The following is a 17,949-nucleotide window of genomic DNA, read 5'->3' on the forward strand; positions in this document are numbered from 1 at the left end:
CAGGGATGCCAGAAAGCGAGAATCTTTTGATCGAGAGCTTAACGCACCATCTCTTCGAAAAAAAAAACGCAGTTCCCACTGTGACTGTCCAATCAACAGTCAAGAAATTCCTCTCCAAAAACTACTACAAGCTCCGTCAATCATACCCATGGATTCAGGAAAATTTCTAAGTTTAGCACAACTCGCAGCCCTGAAAACCTAAACAGTAAAAAGTCAGCACAGCCCAATGGTATTCTCAACTTCCTTATCAGAAACTTCCCCATAGTTTCAATTAAGTTTCTACATGTAGTCTACCGCAACTACATAAATAGTGGTTTTTTCTATCCACCCACAAAATAACTAAAATTATCACCATTAGGAAAACAGTGTGCCTCTAGTGACCCAGAGAATTTTAAGTCCATTTCCCTACTATCCAATTTGGATAATCTATTTGAGAGAGCATGGAAAATCGGACCAAAAAAATTCCCGACCATCAGTTTGGATTCCGCTTAAAAAACTCAACTCAACGTGTTCTGAATTACCTCCATGGCATCGTGGATACTCGTCAATGATAGGATGAGCTTAAGACTAAACAAGTCGAGAAACCGGAAGCTCAGCGCTTCGTTTTGTGTATTTCCTTTATAAAGAGATTTGAGTGTGCATTTGTGCCATTAGCATGTAGCACGCAAAATATGCATATATTATGTGAAAATTTACATTTTCAAGTAATATTTACATTCATAGTCTTGAATTTGCAGAGAAGCGACAGTTTTGACCTAGTATAACTTTGTTAATAATAGTTTGCTTTTCACCAAATTTGACAGGATCATGCTCTATGCTGTAGCCTACATTGCGGCAAAATTTTGTGATTCTAGAGTGAACTTAAGGGGGGTTTTTCTGTCAATTATTAAAAATTCTAGTAATGTACTATTATTAACTTTATTTTAACAGGTATCGGTATGGAGAGTATTTCGGAGCCTAGGCACCATATAGTGACAGCCCCCTTATTTTTTTCAGATTTTTCGGTTGGGTAGTTTCTGAAAATGGGTTCGTTAAAAAAATGACCACTTTCGACCCCCCGCACTCCCCACCTTTTCAACAAATGTCAAAACTAAGATCGATTTTGTAAAGTACTTACCGAGACCTTTAATTTGATACCCCACATGACTATATTTGATGAAAAAAAAATTTACACCCCCCTTTTGCATGTATGGGGACCCCCTGAAATTCGACGTAAAAGGATGTAACTCACTATATGCTTGAGCGTTCACAGTTCCCACCTTTCTACCAAATTTGGTTCCAATCGCTATAACCGTCTCCGAGAAAAATGCGTGTGACGGACAGACAGACAGACAGTAAACCGATTTTAATAATTTTTAAAAAGAGCCTTTGACTTCGGACTTATCTATAAATGAACAGAAAACCAGTTTTCGAAGATAGACATTCCGTATCTTGCACTCTATTTGAGCTAGTCCTACATTAAATAGATATGGATTCAGGATCCCTCATGTCCCAAAAAAAATCCAACTTAGGCTCAAACTATGGCACACTTTGATCGTTTTTGCGATTATATAAAGGAGCGTTTTGCACCTGTTGCCCCTTTCGGGCAGAGGTGAGGCAGCATCTGGTCAGTCGTCTCTGCCCTGGACGAAACCCTTAGTCATCTTTTTTATCTACAATGTTTTCACGGTTTACGTCCCCTCCAGTAAGACCAAAAAGTGTAACCAGAACGCCAAAGTTTAACGGCAAGCAAATATCAAACCTTTTAGAGGGTACGTTTTGGTCTTTATTGAATGATTGTAAAGAATCAAATATCATCTAAACCCCTTTGACAGTAAACAGTGAGAGTGATAAGCACAAGATATTGCCGGGTTTGTCAAGAACTGTAAAACTACGCAATACACGCTACGCGGTTACTCATGGAAAAACATCGTCCTCTCTACATTGCATTTCTGGATTTAGAGATGACCTGTTATCTTGCACAACACTCTTCTAGCACACTCTGTAGCAATACCTAGTGCCAGAGGAACTCGCGCGCTAGACTAAATTGCATGGGTAAATGTGCTATGAAATCGCTTCATGCAATAGCGCTACTTGGATGAAACGGCGTTTCGGAACTGGTGTTCTTTATGACACGGTGACGCAATCACGTCTAAAATAGAAAATTTTTCGCAGTTTCGGCCGTCCTGTTGCCCTCTTTAGTTCTGAATGCTGACCGCCTATAGAAGACATTGAACAGCACTTCGCGGTAATAGGGACAAAGATGTTGCGTTATACTAGTGCCTTAAATGAGGACTTCCATGATCGACATAGAGTTGCACTGATTATGGAAAAATTGCAAAAGGTATATGCTCAATGGTATATACATGCAACATATACTGTACTGATGAGAACTAACTTGCTCAAACTGGTCTGAACACTAATGCCGACGGGAAACGCCCAAAAAGCCGGCCGAAACTGGCTGGATACGATAGATGGTGAATTGAGTGCAGTTTGACTTCATCCAGATTCAGCCACCCAGGGACCCTTTTTTGGTACCAATATTAGGTCCTCTCTCCGGTCGAGCCTTTGGACATATTTTCAGTGATAATTTATAAAATGAAAATAGCTGAGAGTCCACCAATGTGATATAATTGGAAAGTAACTGATGCTATGATCTTAACCTGCCTGGATAATTTCGATCGTTAGACGACCGTCATAGCATAGTGATTTCCCATGATAACTAGCTTTTTTGGGTTTATCATCCGTAATATTTAGGGCTTGGACTGAATTTCATAGTAAAGGCCTGATTTCTGGTATATATGATAAACCTATAAACCTATTTGTATAGGAGACTCGTTTCTAAGAGTTTTAAAAGAATTAATTCGAAAGGACAGACATTTCTCTTCCAGCATCTAGGGAGACTATCTGATCGCTTGTCGATTACAGTACGAATGAGAAAATCCTTCAACACTCAATATTGGGCTGATGGGTAGTACAAACCGTACAGTCTGATATGGGGTCCATTGTAATCTTGTAACGTGTAATCCAGCGGGTGGAAATTTCTGAGTGTAGTTTGAGTAATTTTTACCTTGTACATAATAATAGAAAAAAGTTGACTGGCGATTCCGTCCAGAGCAGAAGGAACTCATCAGTCATTGCCTCGTATTTGCCCTGAGAGCAGCGTGACAGAAAATGGCGACAGATGGTAATGGCCCCACTTATGTATTAGGTGTATAACTTTGCTTCCGCCGTTTTTCGATAGATGACTTTAGAGATACGTGGTCAATAGAAGTGTCGGGTCTAAAGTGTAATTTGACAACTGTATATACCAAGCGAAAGCACCACTTTTAAACATAAGTGATTTTGTACTCGCTTCATATATTTTCAGTCGCTTTAAAATGTCAGTTTATGAGCTAATTACTGTACGCGCTCAGTTCAAAGAAATCTATGTTTGAGGCTAATCGAATACTCTTGGATACGAATGGCGAGGCAACAATTAGTGAAAGAACGTGTCGTGAATGGTTTGAACGCTTTAAGAATGTTGATTTCAACGTCGAGGGCTGGCATGGCGGTGGAAGAGAAAAGGTGTTTAAAGATGACGAGTTGACGACTTTACTCAGCGAAGACTCGTGTCAAACCCAAGAAGAGTTGGTGGAATGATTCCAGGTGACTCAGTCAGCTATTTCCAAGCAAATTGGGAGCTGTACGTGTTGAAGCCGAGGGACGTTGAATGGCGTTTGCTTGCTTGTGAATAGCTGCTTCAAAGGCAACAACGGAAGGAATTTCTGCACCGTGCCATGACTGGGGACGAAAAATGGGTTCATTACAACAATCCCAAATGCAGAAAATCATGTTTGCCCGGCAATGCTTCCACGTCGACAGTCAGATCCAACATTCACAGCTCCAAGGTTATGCTTCATATTTGGTGGGACCAGCTCGATGAAGTTTACTACCGGCTGCTAAAACCGAGTGAAAACATTACAGGCAAACGACATCGAACTCAACTGATGCATTTGAGACGGGCACTGAAGAGAAAACGGCCTCAGTTCGCGGAAAGGCAAGACAAAGTGCTCGTCCCCATGTGGCGCGACCGGTGAAAACGTACTGGGAAACGCTAAAATGACCTTCTGACATTGTTTGACGAGTTCTTTCGACGCGAGATTCGTTCGCTGCCGGATAGATGGGAAAAAGTAGTGGCCAGTGATGAATAATATGATAATTGTAGTAACAATTTTTGAAAATAAAGCCTTAAATTTTGAGAAAAACATGGCGGAAGAAAAGTTATACACCTAATATAATCGTGAACACGACAAGGCTGCCAATTGTATTGAAGTGGAATCCGTCGTATGTTCAGACTCAAACTAGGCCGAAGTGATTTTTTTTTGTGGAGGATTTAGGAAGTCCTGAGTCCGTACCCCCTTGATGACGGACCGAACCACTTGGGAAGCTACTTGCTTCCTCACTTGTAGTCCATGGACCCCTCTTTTATTGGGTTATACACTCAAGTTTTTCAAAAAAGTTGACCGATGTTTTCGTCCAGGTCCGTGGACCACAATAAGTTTCTTCTCCAGTAGTCAGGTCCGTCATTAAGTGGATGCCGAACTCAAGACTTTCTGTATCCTCATCAAAAGAGAATAGAAACTTCTTGAGAGTTTCACGGCTTGTTGACTGATTGATTGAGACTTTGTTCAATGTCTGAAAACCATTCGATCTGCACACTTAAGTTGACGTTTTTACTCCTTCTGGCAAAAAATTACTTTGGTTACGCTGGGGTAACTCATCCTCCCACAATATCATTGAGTACGCAGGATGGAGACAATTTTCGATTCGAGGAATGAGTTCGGACTCATGAGCGTACATAGAAAGGATTGTTTTGTTTGTTCTCGATCGTATCGTGATTTAGACGTCATAGATCGGCTATGATTATCTTGCATCTGGGAGAGTAGACAATAGCAAACAATTATTTCTCTAAATAAACAAAATCCATCTAAAACTCCATATGGATCCTTGGATAACCTAAAGCAGGCATCCCTCGAAACGTGAATTCTATAGGAAAATAGAATTTGCCCTATTCAAAAATAAGAAATTTGTATCGTGTGGGTCGGGAGTGCAATCGCTTGCGGTCATTTTTCTAATTTTTCATTCCTGTCTTGAACTCCAGTTGCACCAAGAAAGTTGATGTTCATCTTCGTGATTGTCACGTTGCTATAGATTTATAATTTGTAAGTGCACTTCACTCATTTTGACTGAAGAAAATGAAATGCAAGAAACGACAAGAAAGAAGAGACAGTAAGGATATCCCATCATGATCGTCAACGGCGCAACAACCGGTATCCGATCTAGGCATGCTTTAATAAGAAACTCCAGACATCCCGGTTTTGCGTCAAGTCCACCAATTCGATATCCCTAAAAGCTGTTTGATCTATGACATCGTTCCAACTCAGACAGCCTTGCCTTCTTTTTCCACTATAGATATTGACCGTATAGATTTTCGGGGTAGATCATCCATACGGATTAAGTGACCCTACCACCAAAACCTATTCAGCCGAATTTTATCCACAACCTGACGGTCGTGGTATCGCTCATAGGTTTCGTCGCTATGTAGGCTACCTCTTTTTCAACATAGCGGACCAATAACCTCTGCCAAACGGGTATTTTGATCAGGAGGAAAAGGGCAAGGTATCCATCGTGCTGTGATCTTTGAGAATTCAAAGTCCTCTTTGATGATGGAATGTACATTCCCGTAACTTAGACCTACTGAAGAAGCACTTTCGTCGATAGCGAGGCAGCGGTCTTCCTCTACAAGATCCCTAATTGCAAGGATGTTTTTGTCCAGAAAGAAAGTTCAAGGACGGCGTTCGTGACTTTGGTTTTCAACCATTTCACGTCTTTCAAAAAACTTTAGAGCCTTTCGACTCTCCAACAACGCCTAATAATTAAATTCCCGTTTCTATTTGACTGACTCTCTTACTTGTATATCTTCAGATTATATTGTATAATAACAATAGGTAATATGTATTCAAGGGCTCTCAATCTGCACAATTATTCTTAGATTCAAATGAATGATTATGTAAATTTTAGTACTTACAACATTTATTAGATGCACTGATTTGCTTACCTGAAAGAGATAACAAAAAAATATTAATATAACTGATTGTTTAATCGATCTAAATAAAATATTGAATATTAATGAACAACGAAGAAGGCGAAATTTGGGTTTAACTTATCTAATTTTACACATGTATTGGAGATATTTCAAGCAAATCGAGAGAATCACGACAGCATTCGAATTTGGGACATTTTGTTCCCAGAGTCATAATTCTAAAAATAGTGAAATTTCTATTTTACATGGCTATATTCGAAGAAAATGGTTTTGCAGTTCTTCTTTGTTTGTATGGAACCTCTCTAAACTTCACACAAAATAATTTGAATATATACAGGAGATTTCATAGGATGCCTACGCCAATTTAATTTCATCCCAATAAATGCGCCCTTTACGCGAAAAGAACGCAGATAGACAAACAGAGAGATACACGGGCAGTTAACAGATTTTAACCTTGATAAAAACAGGAAACTTCTTCTTCTTCTTTTTCTTCATCCTTTGTCCCGTTCACAAGCGGATCGGCTCGTCGTGATAAGTTTCGCCGTTTGGTTCTATCAGATGCCTGATCTGGATGTAATTACGACGTTTTTCATTCAGCGAAGCAAGCCACAGTTGTCCCTTTGGTCGCTTACCATCGACTTCGATGTTCAGAACAATCTTGGCAAGTGAATTCTCGTTGACACAAATTATATGACCATACCATCGAAGACGCCTCTCTCGCAGTTGTTACACGATCGGTGCAACCCTATATCGACGGTGGATATCCTCATTTCAGATGTGATCAAAACTTGTCACGACAGTAGTTCAACGCAACATCTTCTCCGTTACCGCAAGGCACCGTTCATTGTCCTTTATAATCGGCCAACATTCAACACCATAGAGAGTGACAGGACGGACGCCATTGAGGTCAATTTTATATTTGAGACGTTGATACGTCGATCACAAAGAACACCAGTTGTGGAACGCCACTTCATCCAGACTGCGTTAATGCGTGAAGCAATTTCATAACGCAAGTCACCATTGGCTGATAGCCTTGGCTCAGGATACCTAAATCGTTCAGCTCTGGGCAGATTACCGCCGCTAACAGTGATTGTGCCCGTTTCATGAGGATCAGTCGTCTAAAATTCAGTTTTATTCAGATTCAATCTGAGATCGTGTTGCATGAGGTGATCATTCCATTTTTGGATAAGTTGCTCAAGCTCATTTTTCTTATTAGATGCTAGGAAAACATCATCTGCATAAAGCAGTGTATAGAACGCTGGACGTTGGATGTCTCGTGTTACAGTGTCTACAACAAGAACAAAGAAGAGTAGTGAGAGAGACACAGAGACACGAAGCGGTTTTGATACACCCACCACACTTCTTGACTTTTCGGATCGTGGTAGAGCAATTGAATCCAGCACATAAGTTCTTCTGGAAACTTCTACTGACATTTAATGAGATTTGTTTGAAAGAAAATCGGCATACAATATGTCTCCTGTCCACTCCTTTGTGGAATATAGGGAATCCACATTATTCTTTCAACCTATTTGATTTTCAACAAAAATGTACTTCAGGTTCGTTATCATCACACCGCCTACAGCAGCGACAAATCAGGATTCGAATCCGGAGCAACGAAATCTGACCGACCGAACGAGGCTGACTTTTAACAAACTCGATCTTAGCATTATCAAATACATTTGGTTTCGCGAATAAAAAAAAGCACTCAAAGGACCTTGTAGATTTCTCCGCGTGACCGGCAAAATTCAATTCAGGACTGCATTTTGATGACCTGACACAATCTCAAATGAAGACTTCTACTTGCGCACGTATGGCGATCACAAGACGAAATTGAAAACGAATAGGTCGCATATTAATAAAGGGCGACAAGCGAATTGCTGGCTATATCACCCCATACCAACGTGGGCCAAATAAGATCAAAACCAACGACGAATTGTATTACATATAAACTCAAACCTCAGATGCCTCTCTCTTCTTATTTATTTATCGAAAGAAACTATTATTTAACATTATATGTAGTTATAAGCCCAATTTTTCTTGTTGACTATGGAGGAAATTCCGTATAATTTTCCAAAGAAAAGTACGCTAGTGAGTGATGAGAATAATGTCGCTAGGAGCAGACTACGTCGACGTACCTATCAGACAATAGTCAAAAAGAAGAGGAAGAAGAAAAATCAATATTAAGGATATACTGAATAATGGTACAGTAGCAGGAAGGGTGAATGAAATCCACTCTCTCCGTAAGACTGCGAACATAGGATAGCACACGCCAGGAATCCTCGCGAGAGCGTTTAGGGGAGGTTAATCGGTCTCATCATCAAACGTCTATACATATTTCCTGAATTCATGTTTATTCTGTATAAAATTTCTGAATCTGAAATTTTCCATCACCAACAAAAATGCAAATTGTAACTTAGTTCAGGTTATCTACAAGTAATATGAAATATGCTAAGAAGTTAGTCAAAATGATGCACATTTTTTGGTGGACAAGATAGGTGTGAAATGTCCTGGATATCTTTAATGTTTGTATCTAATTCAGAGACAAACATGGTTGTTATTTTGTAAATGAAAAGTATGTGTAGTTGTATGTCTTTCAAATGTTTATTGTGCCTTTGATATCTATACAAATTTAGAAAAGTATAATAAATTCTGTGTGCAATACCTAAAACTACGAAGGTGCACTATTACCGATGCTAATACATGTGTTCAACAGAAAATCTTAGACTGATTAAATTTAATTCCAATCCGATATACCAATCTATGTGCAATGAAATCTATACAGGGTGATTTGCTAAAGATATAAAAATCTTAAGATCTTTACAACTATCTCACCTCTGAGCAAATGTGTAGCATAGAACATATCACGAAAATGTGGCGGTAAAATGGCATGGTACGATTGTTCAAGATTTGCCGCTAACGAACTGCTACTGGGAGAAGTTGGCACGGGAACCCCCAATGTGGAAGAACCTGTTAGATGGGCACCCATGGTGCTGGCGGATGCTGCAGCCGCGGCAGCAGCAACGGCTACAGGTGAAGGCAAGCTGGTAGTCGGTGATGGTACTGATATCAGTGATGAAGATGACGAGGCTGAAGACATGGACGGCGATCCATTTGATTCGCAGGCGCTCCCACTGCTCCCTGTACTCGAGCGTCTTATGGAAGCCAGGTGGTTGCAATAGTTGAGTAGATGCCGGCTACTGGTTGTTGGAAGTTTGCTTGCGGTGCTTGTTAGGCTACCACTCTTCAACAGAAGCTTCTGTTGTTGCTGTTGCTGGTACTCGAGCATTTCACAAAGTTTACAACCTTTCATGATTTTGCTTTAATTTTGTAGTTTTTACATATAAGAACATATGTAACGAACTTTTATGATTTGTAATAGTGTTTTATTATCACAGATTGAAATTGTTGTAGACAGTCGTTACCGTTGTGAATTTTAAGGAAAGTTGTAACGCACTTTACTTGTTTTCAGTAGAGAGTTCCCGAATTTGTATTCTACAACTTTAGTATCACAGGTAGAGCAAATGTCTTTTGTACATAAATTACCTAAGAAATGATTGGTTTGTTTAAATATGGCAAACTATGGAAATGAATGATGGTCATTCATTCATTCTTAGCAAATTAGTTGATAACAAAGGCGCTAACTTCTCTTTCTGGAAATCAGTAAAATATCGCAAAACGGCCAATAATATCAAATTTCACTTTGAAGAAAAGTTATAATTAGTGGGTTAGAACTGAGTCTGAGAAAGCAGATATAATTGTTGAACACCTTAAAAACACTTTCTGACCATGCGAAACTGAGCATAAGCATTGTTTGGATACATTCGGATATCGCTACCCCTCCAATTATCTCGCGAAAAATCAAAGGAAAAATCTAAACTATCACGAAACCTAATAAACCCTCTTAATGACCTTAATAAAGGATTAAAGATTCAATTAGCACCTGGAAGCTTTCCAAATGATAAAATTGTTTTCCCTAAATCATGCCAACTATCGAAGTAGCATCATACAAGAAAAAGTTCCTTGAAGTATCTTCCAATTGGTTCCTTATATTTGGAGAATAGAACAGAAGAAAAGAAATTAAAACGTTTGTAGGTCGTTCAAAAACCTCCTGTTTAGACTCGTAGAAAATAAGCCTCCACACAAAAGCAAAGACTAATAGAAAGTCCTTTAGTATCTTTGATGAGGCAAGTGGGACAAGATTAAATATGAGGCTACTGTTGATTAATATAAAAGATGTGTAATGGAACGGCCATAATTGATTAAGCGGAAGCAATCATGTAAAGAAGCCAGCACGGCAAGTAAAAGAAAAGGAGGCGAAATCGATCGCGCCACGTAGCCACTGGCATTATATAGCAGACTTTTAATGAGGTGACGAAGAACTACCTACGGTAGCTTTGTTAGACCAGAAATCGGTTAAAGGTGAACGCAAGAGACAACAATGTAAAGCCGACGTTTATGCGGATGGTAGTTAACCAACTCCTAGATCACGTCTCAGAAGAATCATAGGTTCCTCTTCCGCGATTTAATTCGTACCAGATAATTCAGGAGTACCATGTCATTATCTATTAAGACCAATTCTCACGGAATTGCATGACATCGTGTGTACCTAAGATGGATGACATCTGGGATACCAGCATTTGTGGAACATCAATTAATTAATCCCCTGGGGACACTGGATAGTCATCAAGGAAGACGAGTCTCAGACAAATAGTCCAATTTACTTCATTCGTATTAACGATCTGTGGCTGGAAGCACTGGAAAGAGCGGAAAATGACTTAAGGTTTGAAATTAGGAATGCCGGTTTTACATCTGCAAAACAAGATGATAATTTTAATACCGCAAATGATGGAAAATCATTTCCCCGTCCCAATCAAAATCTTAACTCTCCCTACCGAAATCAGTGCTGCCGAAGACCGTGGACGTTGCTGAGCACCGTCTATAAGATATTCTCCGCTATCTTGCTAGGCCAGCTAGCCCCATATTATCGAGCAGGCGACACTCTTACTCTACAGGACAATGATCTTCCCAGTGCTCATGAATTCCTCGGAGATTTGGGTTCTAAGCAAGAAAAATTGCCATCTCTTGGCAGCGTTTAAGAGAAGAACCCTCCGAAGAATTTTTGGCCCCCTACATGAGGAGAGACAATTCCGTAGCCTACATAAGGAAGAAATCTATGAGTGATACCATGACCGTCAAGTTGTGGATAAAATCCGACTCAATAGCTTGCCGAAGGCATGTGACTTAATTCGTATGGCTGAGAATGATCCAGCCCGGAAAGTCTATAAGAGCAATATCTATGGTAGAAAAAGAAGACGAGGCAGACCCTGCCTGAGATCGAGCGATGGCATCAGGTCAGGATGCCAGACAGCTTTTAGGGATATCGAATTGGTGGACCTCGGCGCAAAAGCGGGATGTCTGGAGTTCCTTATTAAGACCGGATATTGGTTTTTGCGCCGTTGATGATGATGACTATACAGAATCGTCGATTCGATTTGTTCAGTGTCTGCACTGTTACACGCGCGGAAATGAGTAAGAGCTGACCAGAAACTGCAGGATAAAAGACAGCAAGTGCTGCATGTACCAGATCGAGGTAGATGTGGCTTTCATACAACTTACGAAAAACGAAGGATTTAATGCAGTTGCCATGCCAAATGTGTGAAGAAGAGGAAGAAATTCTTACATACTTTATATGAAATTGGGCACCTTTTCTGATAATTTAGCAAGGCATTCCTGGACGATCTCAGAGATGCCTCTGGTAGTAAGATCACTGATTTCTTAGTTTTTCTGAACGCTACCAACGCTACGAATTCGTATTGAAAGTCAAAGGGCTCCAATTATTATATCCTATGATTCACGTCAATCTGTCATTTTATGATGCCGAAACTGCATTGAATCAGCGTACACGTTTTGTGGAACTACTATGCAAGCCAACTTTATGGTCTAGTTGGTTAGTTTAGTTAACTGGGGGGAGCCGCAGCTCCGAGCACTCAGGCCATTATTAGGCCCATTGTACTATCCCCGTAGTTGCCTATTCAATGGCTTCCCGCCTACGGTGTTCGCAGGCTTTAGCGAATCTGAGAACATTCTCCAGAGGCAGAGAGTGTGCAGATGCTTCATTGAAGAAAACCTTGCCAAGGTGTCTTCGTCTGAGATCTCAGGATGCCGGGCAGCTGCATAAAAAGTGCAGGGCCGTCTCCTCCTCCTTCTCACATTGGCTGCACACAGCCGAAACCACTACCCCAATCTTTTCCATATGGTAGTTTAAGGGGCAGTGTCCCGTCAAAAGCCCTACTAGGGTTTTCATGTCCGACTTCTTACGAGACAACAAAAATGCCGCTCTAGTGGCCCTAGACTCTTTCACAAGGATTTTCGCTTGCCGGCAAGAGTCCAAATTTTTCCACTCGGTTGCGTGAATCCTTGTAATTTCACCCTTCAGAGTAGACTTGACAGTAGATGGTCGGATTCCAAGAGCTGGTTCTGGCCCCACCATTGTGGATCCAGACCCTCGGCGAGCTAGTCTGTCAGCCTCCTCATTGCCGGCGATGTTAGAGTGCCCCGGCACCCACATTAGGAATGTTTCGTTCAGTCGGCCAAGTTTCAGCAGCACCTGATGACAACTCCACACCATGATATGTTGTTGATATGTGCTTGATATGTTGTTGCCATTTAGTGCTGATAATGCCGCCCGACTGTCGGAACAGACTCGAATGGTGCGACCCCTCCATTTTTGCCGCAGACATTCTTCTGCTGCCAATGAAATGGCATATATCTCCGCCTGGAATATGGTCGTCATTTTTCCGAGGGGTCGGGCCAGTTCTATAATTGGATTCTCCCAGAACACCCCTGCACCCGATCCATACTCCATGACTGTCCCGTCGGTGAAGATTATTAGGTCTGTAATCTGGATTATTAGGTCTTATGGTCTAACTAGTGAGTGTAATTCGAATGGGATGAGCCTAAGACCTGCTTAAGTATAAAAGATGCCATTTTTAAAAAGGTTATATTAAGCTTGAGATTACTTTTTGAATATGAATAAAGATAAAATGAAACAAAATGCTAGCATCCCGCCGAAGTGGTATGGATATAAAAAATAGTAAGAAATGGCTTGTTTGGATCTTGTATAATTATAGGTTATTCTTCGAAAACTTTTCACAAACTCAACTTTGTACTTTTGTTCATTCGCCTAACTCCAAGTAATTTTACATGAAGGATTTGTAAAGTGAGGACTGTCATTAGGTAATACACAAGGTAATAGACTGGAAAACCGACTTCCGTAACGAATCTCAAAACTGTGAATTACTGCTAAGAGCATAAATCTAATCCACTAGAGCCTGTTACTAAACTTCTAATGTAGCTAAAAGTCACTTGAACTTTGGAATATTTTGTAAACATTTTAAATTTTTTTCCACGACAACAACTTGCCCCGGAAAACTCATTTTATGCATGAACTTTTCCACTTTATTATCGTATGATGGGGCGAAGTCAAAAAGTTTTCCGTAAGCTTTATTTTGCGAAAAGAAAATAAGCGAGGATAGCGGGGACGAAATTCAACAAAAGATATCTTCAAGTGGATATTCGTACAATTCTATATAGTGTATAGGATGTATTGTATTATCCGTAGCTGGGCACCAGATAGTCGAGATAGAATTGTGTCGTGAATGATTTGCATTCAAATCGATTGGGACACTAGAACTAGAAAACACTTAAGCAAAGACAGAAATGTGCCTAACTTATCGTAGTAAATCATGCGTAGCAAGCATTCTGTAACTTATCAAAGCAAACATCTAAGTACCAACCACTCTGCTCGTATGTTCAGATAAATAGTTGGCTCAATGAGATGCTAATTAATCATTAATACGCTAAGTACAGTCTATTCATAAAACAGCAACTCCAATCAATGGGCTTCGTTGTAATAAGTCAAGAAGGAAGAAATAATTGAAATCGGCAGACACACGGTATTGAATGTCTAATGATGTATATGGTGGGTTGGGCGCATAAGCATAGAGAAAAATAGTAACATTAAAGGCAAAATATTAACCTCGGATCATAAATGAGATATTTCCTTATTAATCATGTTGTTCATAGGTTGAGGCACTTACGTGCGTAATTTGTCATTGTATTTATAGCTTTTGAACGGCTTCTGTTTATTCCGCCGCGCCTTATTAGTTAATTTGCGCAACTAATATGTAATTGATACCTGTGCACATGCAAGGGAAGCAACTTTAGTGTTTAGTTTTCTCTAATATATTCGTGAAGCAAAGAGCAGCGGAAAAGTCACTTAGGTAGTCAGTCATCAGGAAACTGGAAACAACTATACCATGAAAAATTTCCGTTTTCCGTATGCCTTTGGTTAACGCTCCATAACAGATAACTATTTACATCTCCTTTGCGCAATTAGCTCTTACAACTGAATTGTTGGTCACTAAATGCGATTTACATTGTTTGAAATCCAAGAATAGATATGATCTGGTTGAAAAGATGATCACAGTAGCAGCTCAAAGTCCTCAACTAACCTCGACATTAGCTAGTCTAGTATATACAGAGAGAGGCGTACATATTTCGGGGCTACTTACTCCCTTCATCAGTGCTTAGCTACTCTTCAACCCACAAAATTACGTTTCTTATGGGTTGCCAATATCAACATTTTCTGCTTCATCCAAATCGACACAAATCAACAACAAGTAGGGAAGCCGGAAGCTGGGTGCTTCAGATATGAAAGGTTTTGTTTGCTTCTCCTGTGAGTATATTTGAGTGTAGAACTATCCCGTTTGTACGTAGCCCGTTAAGAATATGCGTTTAGCATATCAGATTTAGTACTTCGGGTTGTAAATTTACACGGTAAAGACAATTTTGAGCTACTGTAATTTTGTTACTAATAGTATGATTTTGATCAAACTTGGAAATAATATGCTTCATATTACATTTTATACTACTACCAACTTTTATAACTCTGAGATAAACTTAAGGGGGGTTTTACTCAATTTTCCTAAAAAAAATATGGTAATATACTATTATTAACTTAATTTGAACAGGTATCGATATGGAGAGTATTTTGAGGCCTGGGCACCGTATAGAAGCAGCTTCATGATTTTTTCCATATTTTTCGGTTGGGTAGTTTCTGAGAATGGCTCCGTTAAAGAAATCATCAATTTGCACCCCTCCCACTCCCCGCCTTTCTCAAAACTAGGATCGACATCGAAAAGTACTAATCGAGACCTTTCATTTGATACCCCACATGACTATATTTGGTGAAAAAAAATTTACACACCCCTTTTACATGCATGGGGACCCCGCCCTAAATCTCAACGTAAGAGAATATCACTTACTGCACAGTTCCCACCTTCTCACCAAATTTCGTGTCAATCGGTATAGCCGTTTCTGAGAAAAGTGCCTGTGACAGATAGACAGACAGACGGACACGACATGCTTCCAGGTTGTGTGCAACTTAGATGTTGTAACATTTGCCATTTTGGGAAATAATACCTATTGACATTTTGGCAGATGAAATTGATGAATATATAGAACTGGAAGTCCACCGGGAAATTTGGAGCACTAATCCTTTTACTGTTCTAGATTTTTTGAACCATAGTAGAAATCTAGAGAAAAATCCAGGTGAAATCCTGGTAAAGGAAATACTTGTATGCCGGGACTATTGGCATGCAATCAACTATTCAATCTATATAAGGTAAACTATGAAAAGCGAAGGAGACCATGGAGGTACCATTACGAGTGTCGCATATACAAGAAAGACACCTAGCTAGAGTGAGCTAAATCTGCCTTTGACATGATATCTTACGGTGGTTCCATGGTAAATGTTAGATAGTATGCCAATGCATTTAACAAGTAGAAACTGCTAGTTCCACAAACATGGTCGATGCATAAGTTGTTATGTATGTAGCGAGAGAATTCACTACAAAAGTAATGAAAAAACCTTAGAAACGGTTCATACATTTTGGCTATTATCAATGGCTTTCCCGCACGGCCACAATGAATTTAATCAATAAATTGCAATGTCTCAAACAAGTTAGTGATTTGAAGACTGCTGAAGTTGCGCTGGTCCGGCTAGGTCAGCTGGAAATATTACTGCTGGAGTTGAAATTACAGCTGGAACTCTTATTTGTTTATCACAATGCCAGCAAAGCAATCGGGGATAAGGCAGGCTGGTTTTGCCAGCGGTAAAAAGGAAAAGAAAGACTGTATATGCGTGGCTGACAATAGGGACCTTGAATATTTCTCATCTCCTGTGTTCCTTACAGACCCCAAACACTACTTCTCTTAGGTCGAACCTCCTTTTCAACGAAAGGGAGATTTGTGAATTCGAATCATACTTTTTCGAAAATGCCTTTAGTTGAAAAGTCGCAGTGAATGAACCACGTTACCTCTGGTGAGACAATGCAGGAAACTTGCGCGGACGTATGAAACAGAGACTTAAATTGGCCGGTACAATCGTTAGACCTACCACCTTGCAACTTTTTCCTTTGGTTCTACTTTAAAAGTAAAGTTTACACCAATGATCTAGCAACAGTTCACCGTTAACAAGAAAAGCTTAGGCGAATATTTGGCAGATTTTGTCCTCCTTAGCCCACAGCCGAGTTTATACGTTGGATTAAAAAGCTTTCATCAGTTTTTACCTTAATCTATTACACATCTATTCCATATTTTCGGCAGTAAATATTGCCCAGAAATTGTTCTTCCTCTTGTCTAACATCTTTCTCCTAGTTTAGCTTAGGCCATAGCGAAATACTCTATTCGGAGTATGTTGCGAGGACTTCCTTTCCGAGGGGGCTCTCTTTGGTCAGATATAGGTAAAATAAAAATGTATTGTGAAGTCGAAACTGGAGTGGAAACTGCCCACCCATTACGGATGAACCTATGATTTGTCATGGTTTATCGGAGTATAGTAGAAAACGCTATTGTACAAGATAGATAGCTTTTACCGGCAAATTTGTATAACATCTCGACGTCGTATATAAAAGAGCGATGGTCCGACTAAAATAGAAAAGCTCCACCTCTAAATGTCATCCCAATAAAGTAGGTGTCTGCCAAGTACCAAGATTTCTAGGATTATTGCTGATATACTTTTACATTCTGTTTACAATTTGCCAATTGACGATAGTTTGGTTATAAATATCATTCGCGGTCGGCACAACGACTTGTACATCTCAGAAAACCTCAGAAAACCCCTCCCAGAAATGGGATTCATCTTAAAAAACTAGGATAATTGCTGATAGCAGGGAGAATTCACGATAAAGCGAAAGCTGTTGTGTTTATCAGGCAACTGAGACATCCCCTGCCCGATAAATGGGATCATTATATCACCAACTGATGTCAGAAATCTTAGCTTTCACTGTGATGGACGTCTTAAAAAAGACACATCAGAGGTGAAAACCGCAGTTGAATAAAAAAAATAGTCCAATCAATCGAAATTTCAGCTCAGGTACTTTGCAACAAAAGGTACTAGCATCAAATTGTTTCAGCGAATATTTTCGTAAGTCTGTTATATAATGGCAAATGTACTTCGTTCATTAAGAACGGAAGCTACTTGCCTTCCAGATGAAGAAATATCTAAACAAATTATAACAAATTAAAAAATCGCCGAAACAAAATTGTAAAAAAATTCAAAAAAAATAACTGACGGTTTTCTCCAGGCAACTCATCAGACGCTGGCTCACTTCTGCCCTGGATGTTTGCGATTATATACAAATGGAGTGATTACCTCCTGTCGCCACTTTCTGTCACGCTGCTCCCAGGGCCGGGGTTGAGGTAGCGTCTGATGAGTTGCTTCTGCCCTGGACGAAATCGTTAGTCAATTTTCTTTCAATAACTTTAGTGTTTAACCCTAAAAGAGGGATCCGTGGACCACAGCAGAGAAAGTAAGATGCTTC

The 17,949-nt window shown here is 39.9% G+C and overlaps 2 protein-coding genes across 2 annotated transcripts in view; both read right to left on the bottom strand.

Annotated features, from left to right (window-relative positions):
• Nucleotides 1-17,949, bottom strand: part of LOC119654322 (titin-like) — a 383,147-nt gene that overhangs the window by 37,115 nt on the left and 328,083 nt on the right. The gene's annotated exons all lie outside the window — the stretch shown is intronic.
• LOC119654324 (putative protein TPRXL) overlaps nucleotides 8,621-17,949 on the bottom strand; it is an 81,695-nt gene continuing 72,366 nt past the window's right edge. The window contains exons 3-4 of the mRNA XM_038059652.1: nucleotides 8,897-9,607; nucleotides 8,621-8,838 (exon numbers count right to left, since the gene is read on the bottom strand). Of these exons, the coding sequence (XP_037915580.1) occupies nucleotides 8,771-8,838; nucleotides 8,897-9,374 (546 nt within the window). The 5' untranslated portion in view covers nucleotides 9,375-9,607 and the 3' untranslated portion in view covers nucleotides 8,621-8,770. The remainder of the gene's footprint in view (nucleotides 8,839-8,896; nucleotides 9,608-17,949) is intronic.

The sequence above is a fragment of the Hermetia illucens genome, chromosome 4, assembly GCF_905115235.1.
Source record: "Hermetia illucens chromosome 4, iHerIll2.2.curated.20191125, whole genome shotgun sequence".
NCBI classification, from domain to species: Eukaryota; Metazoa; Arthropoda; class Insecta; order Diptera; family Stratiomyidae; genus Hermetia; species Hermetia illucens.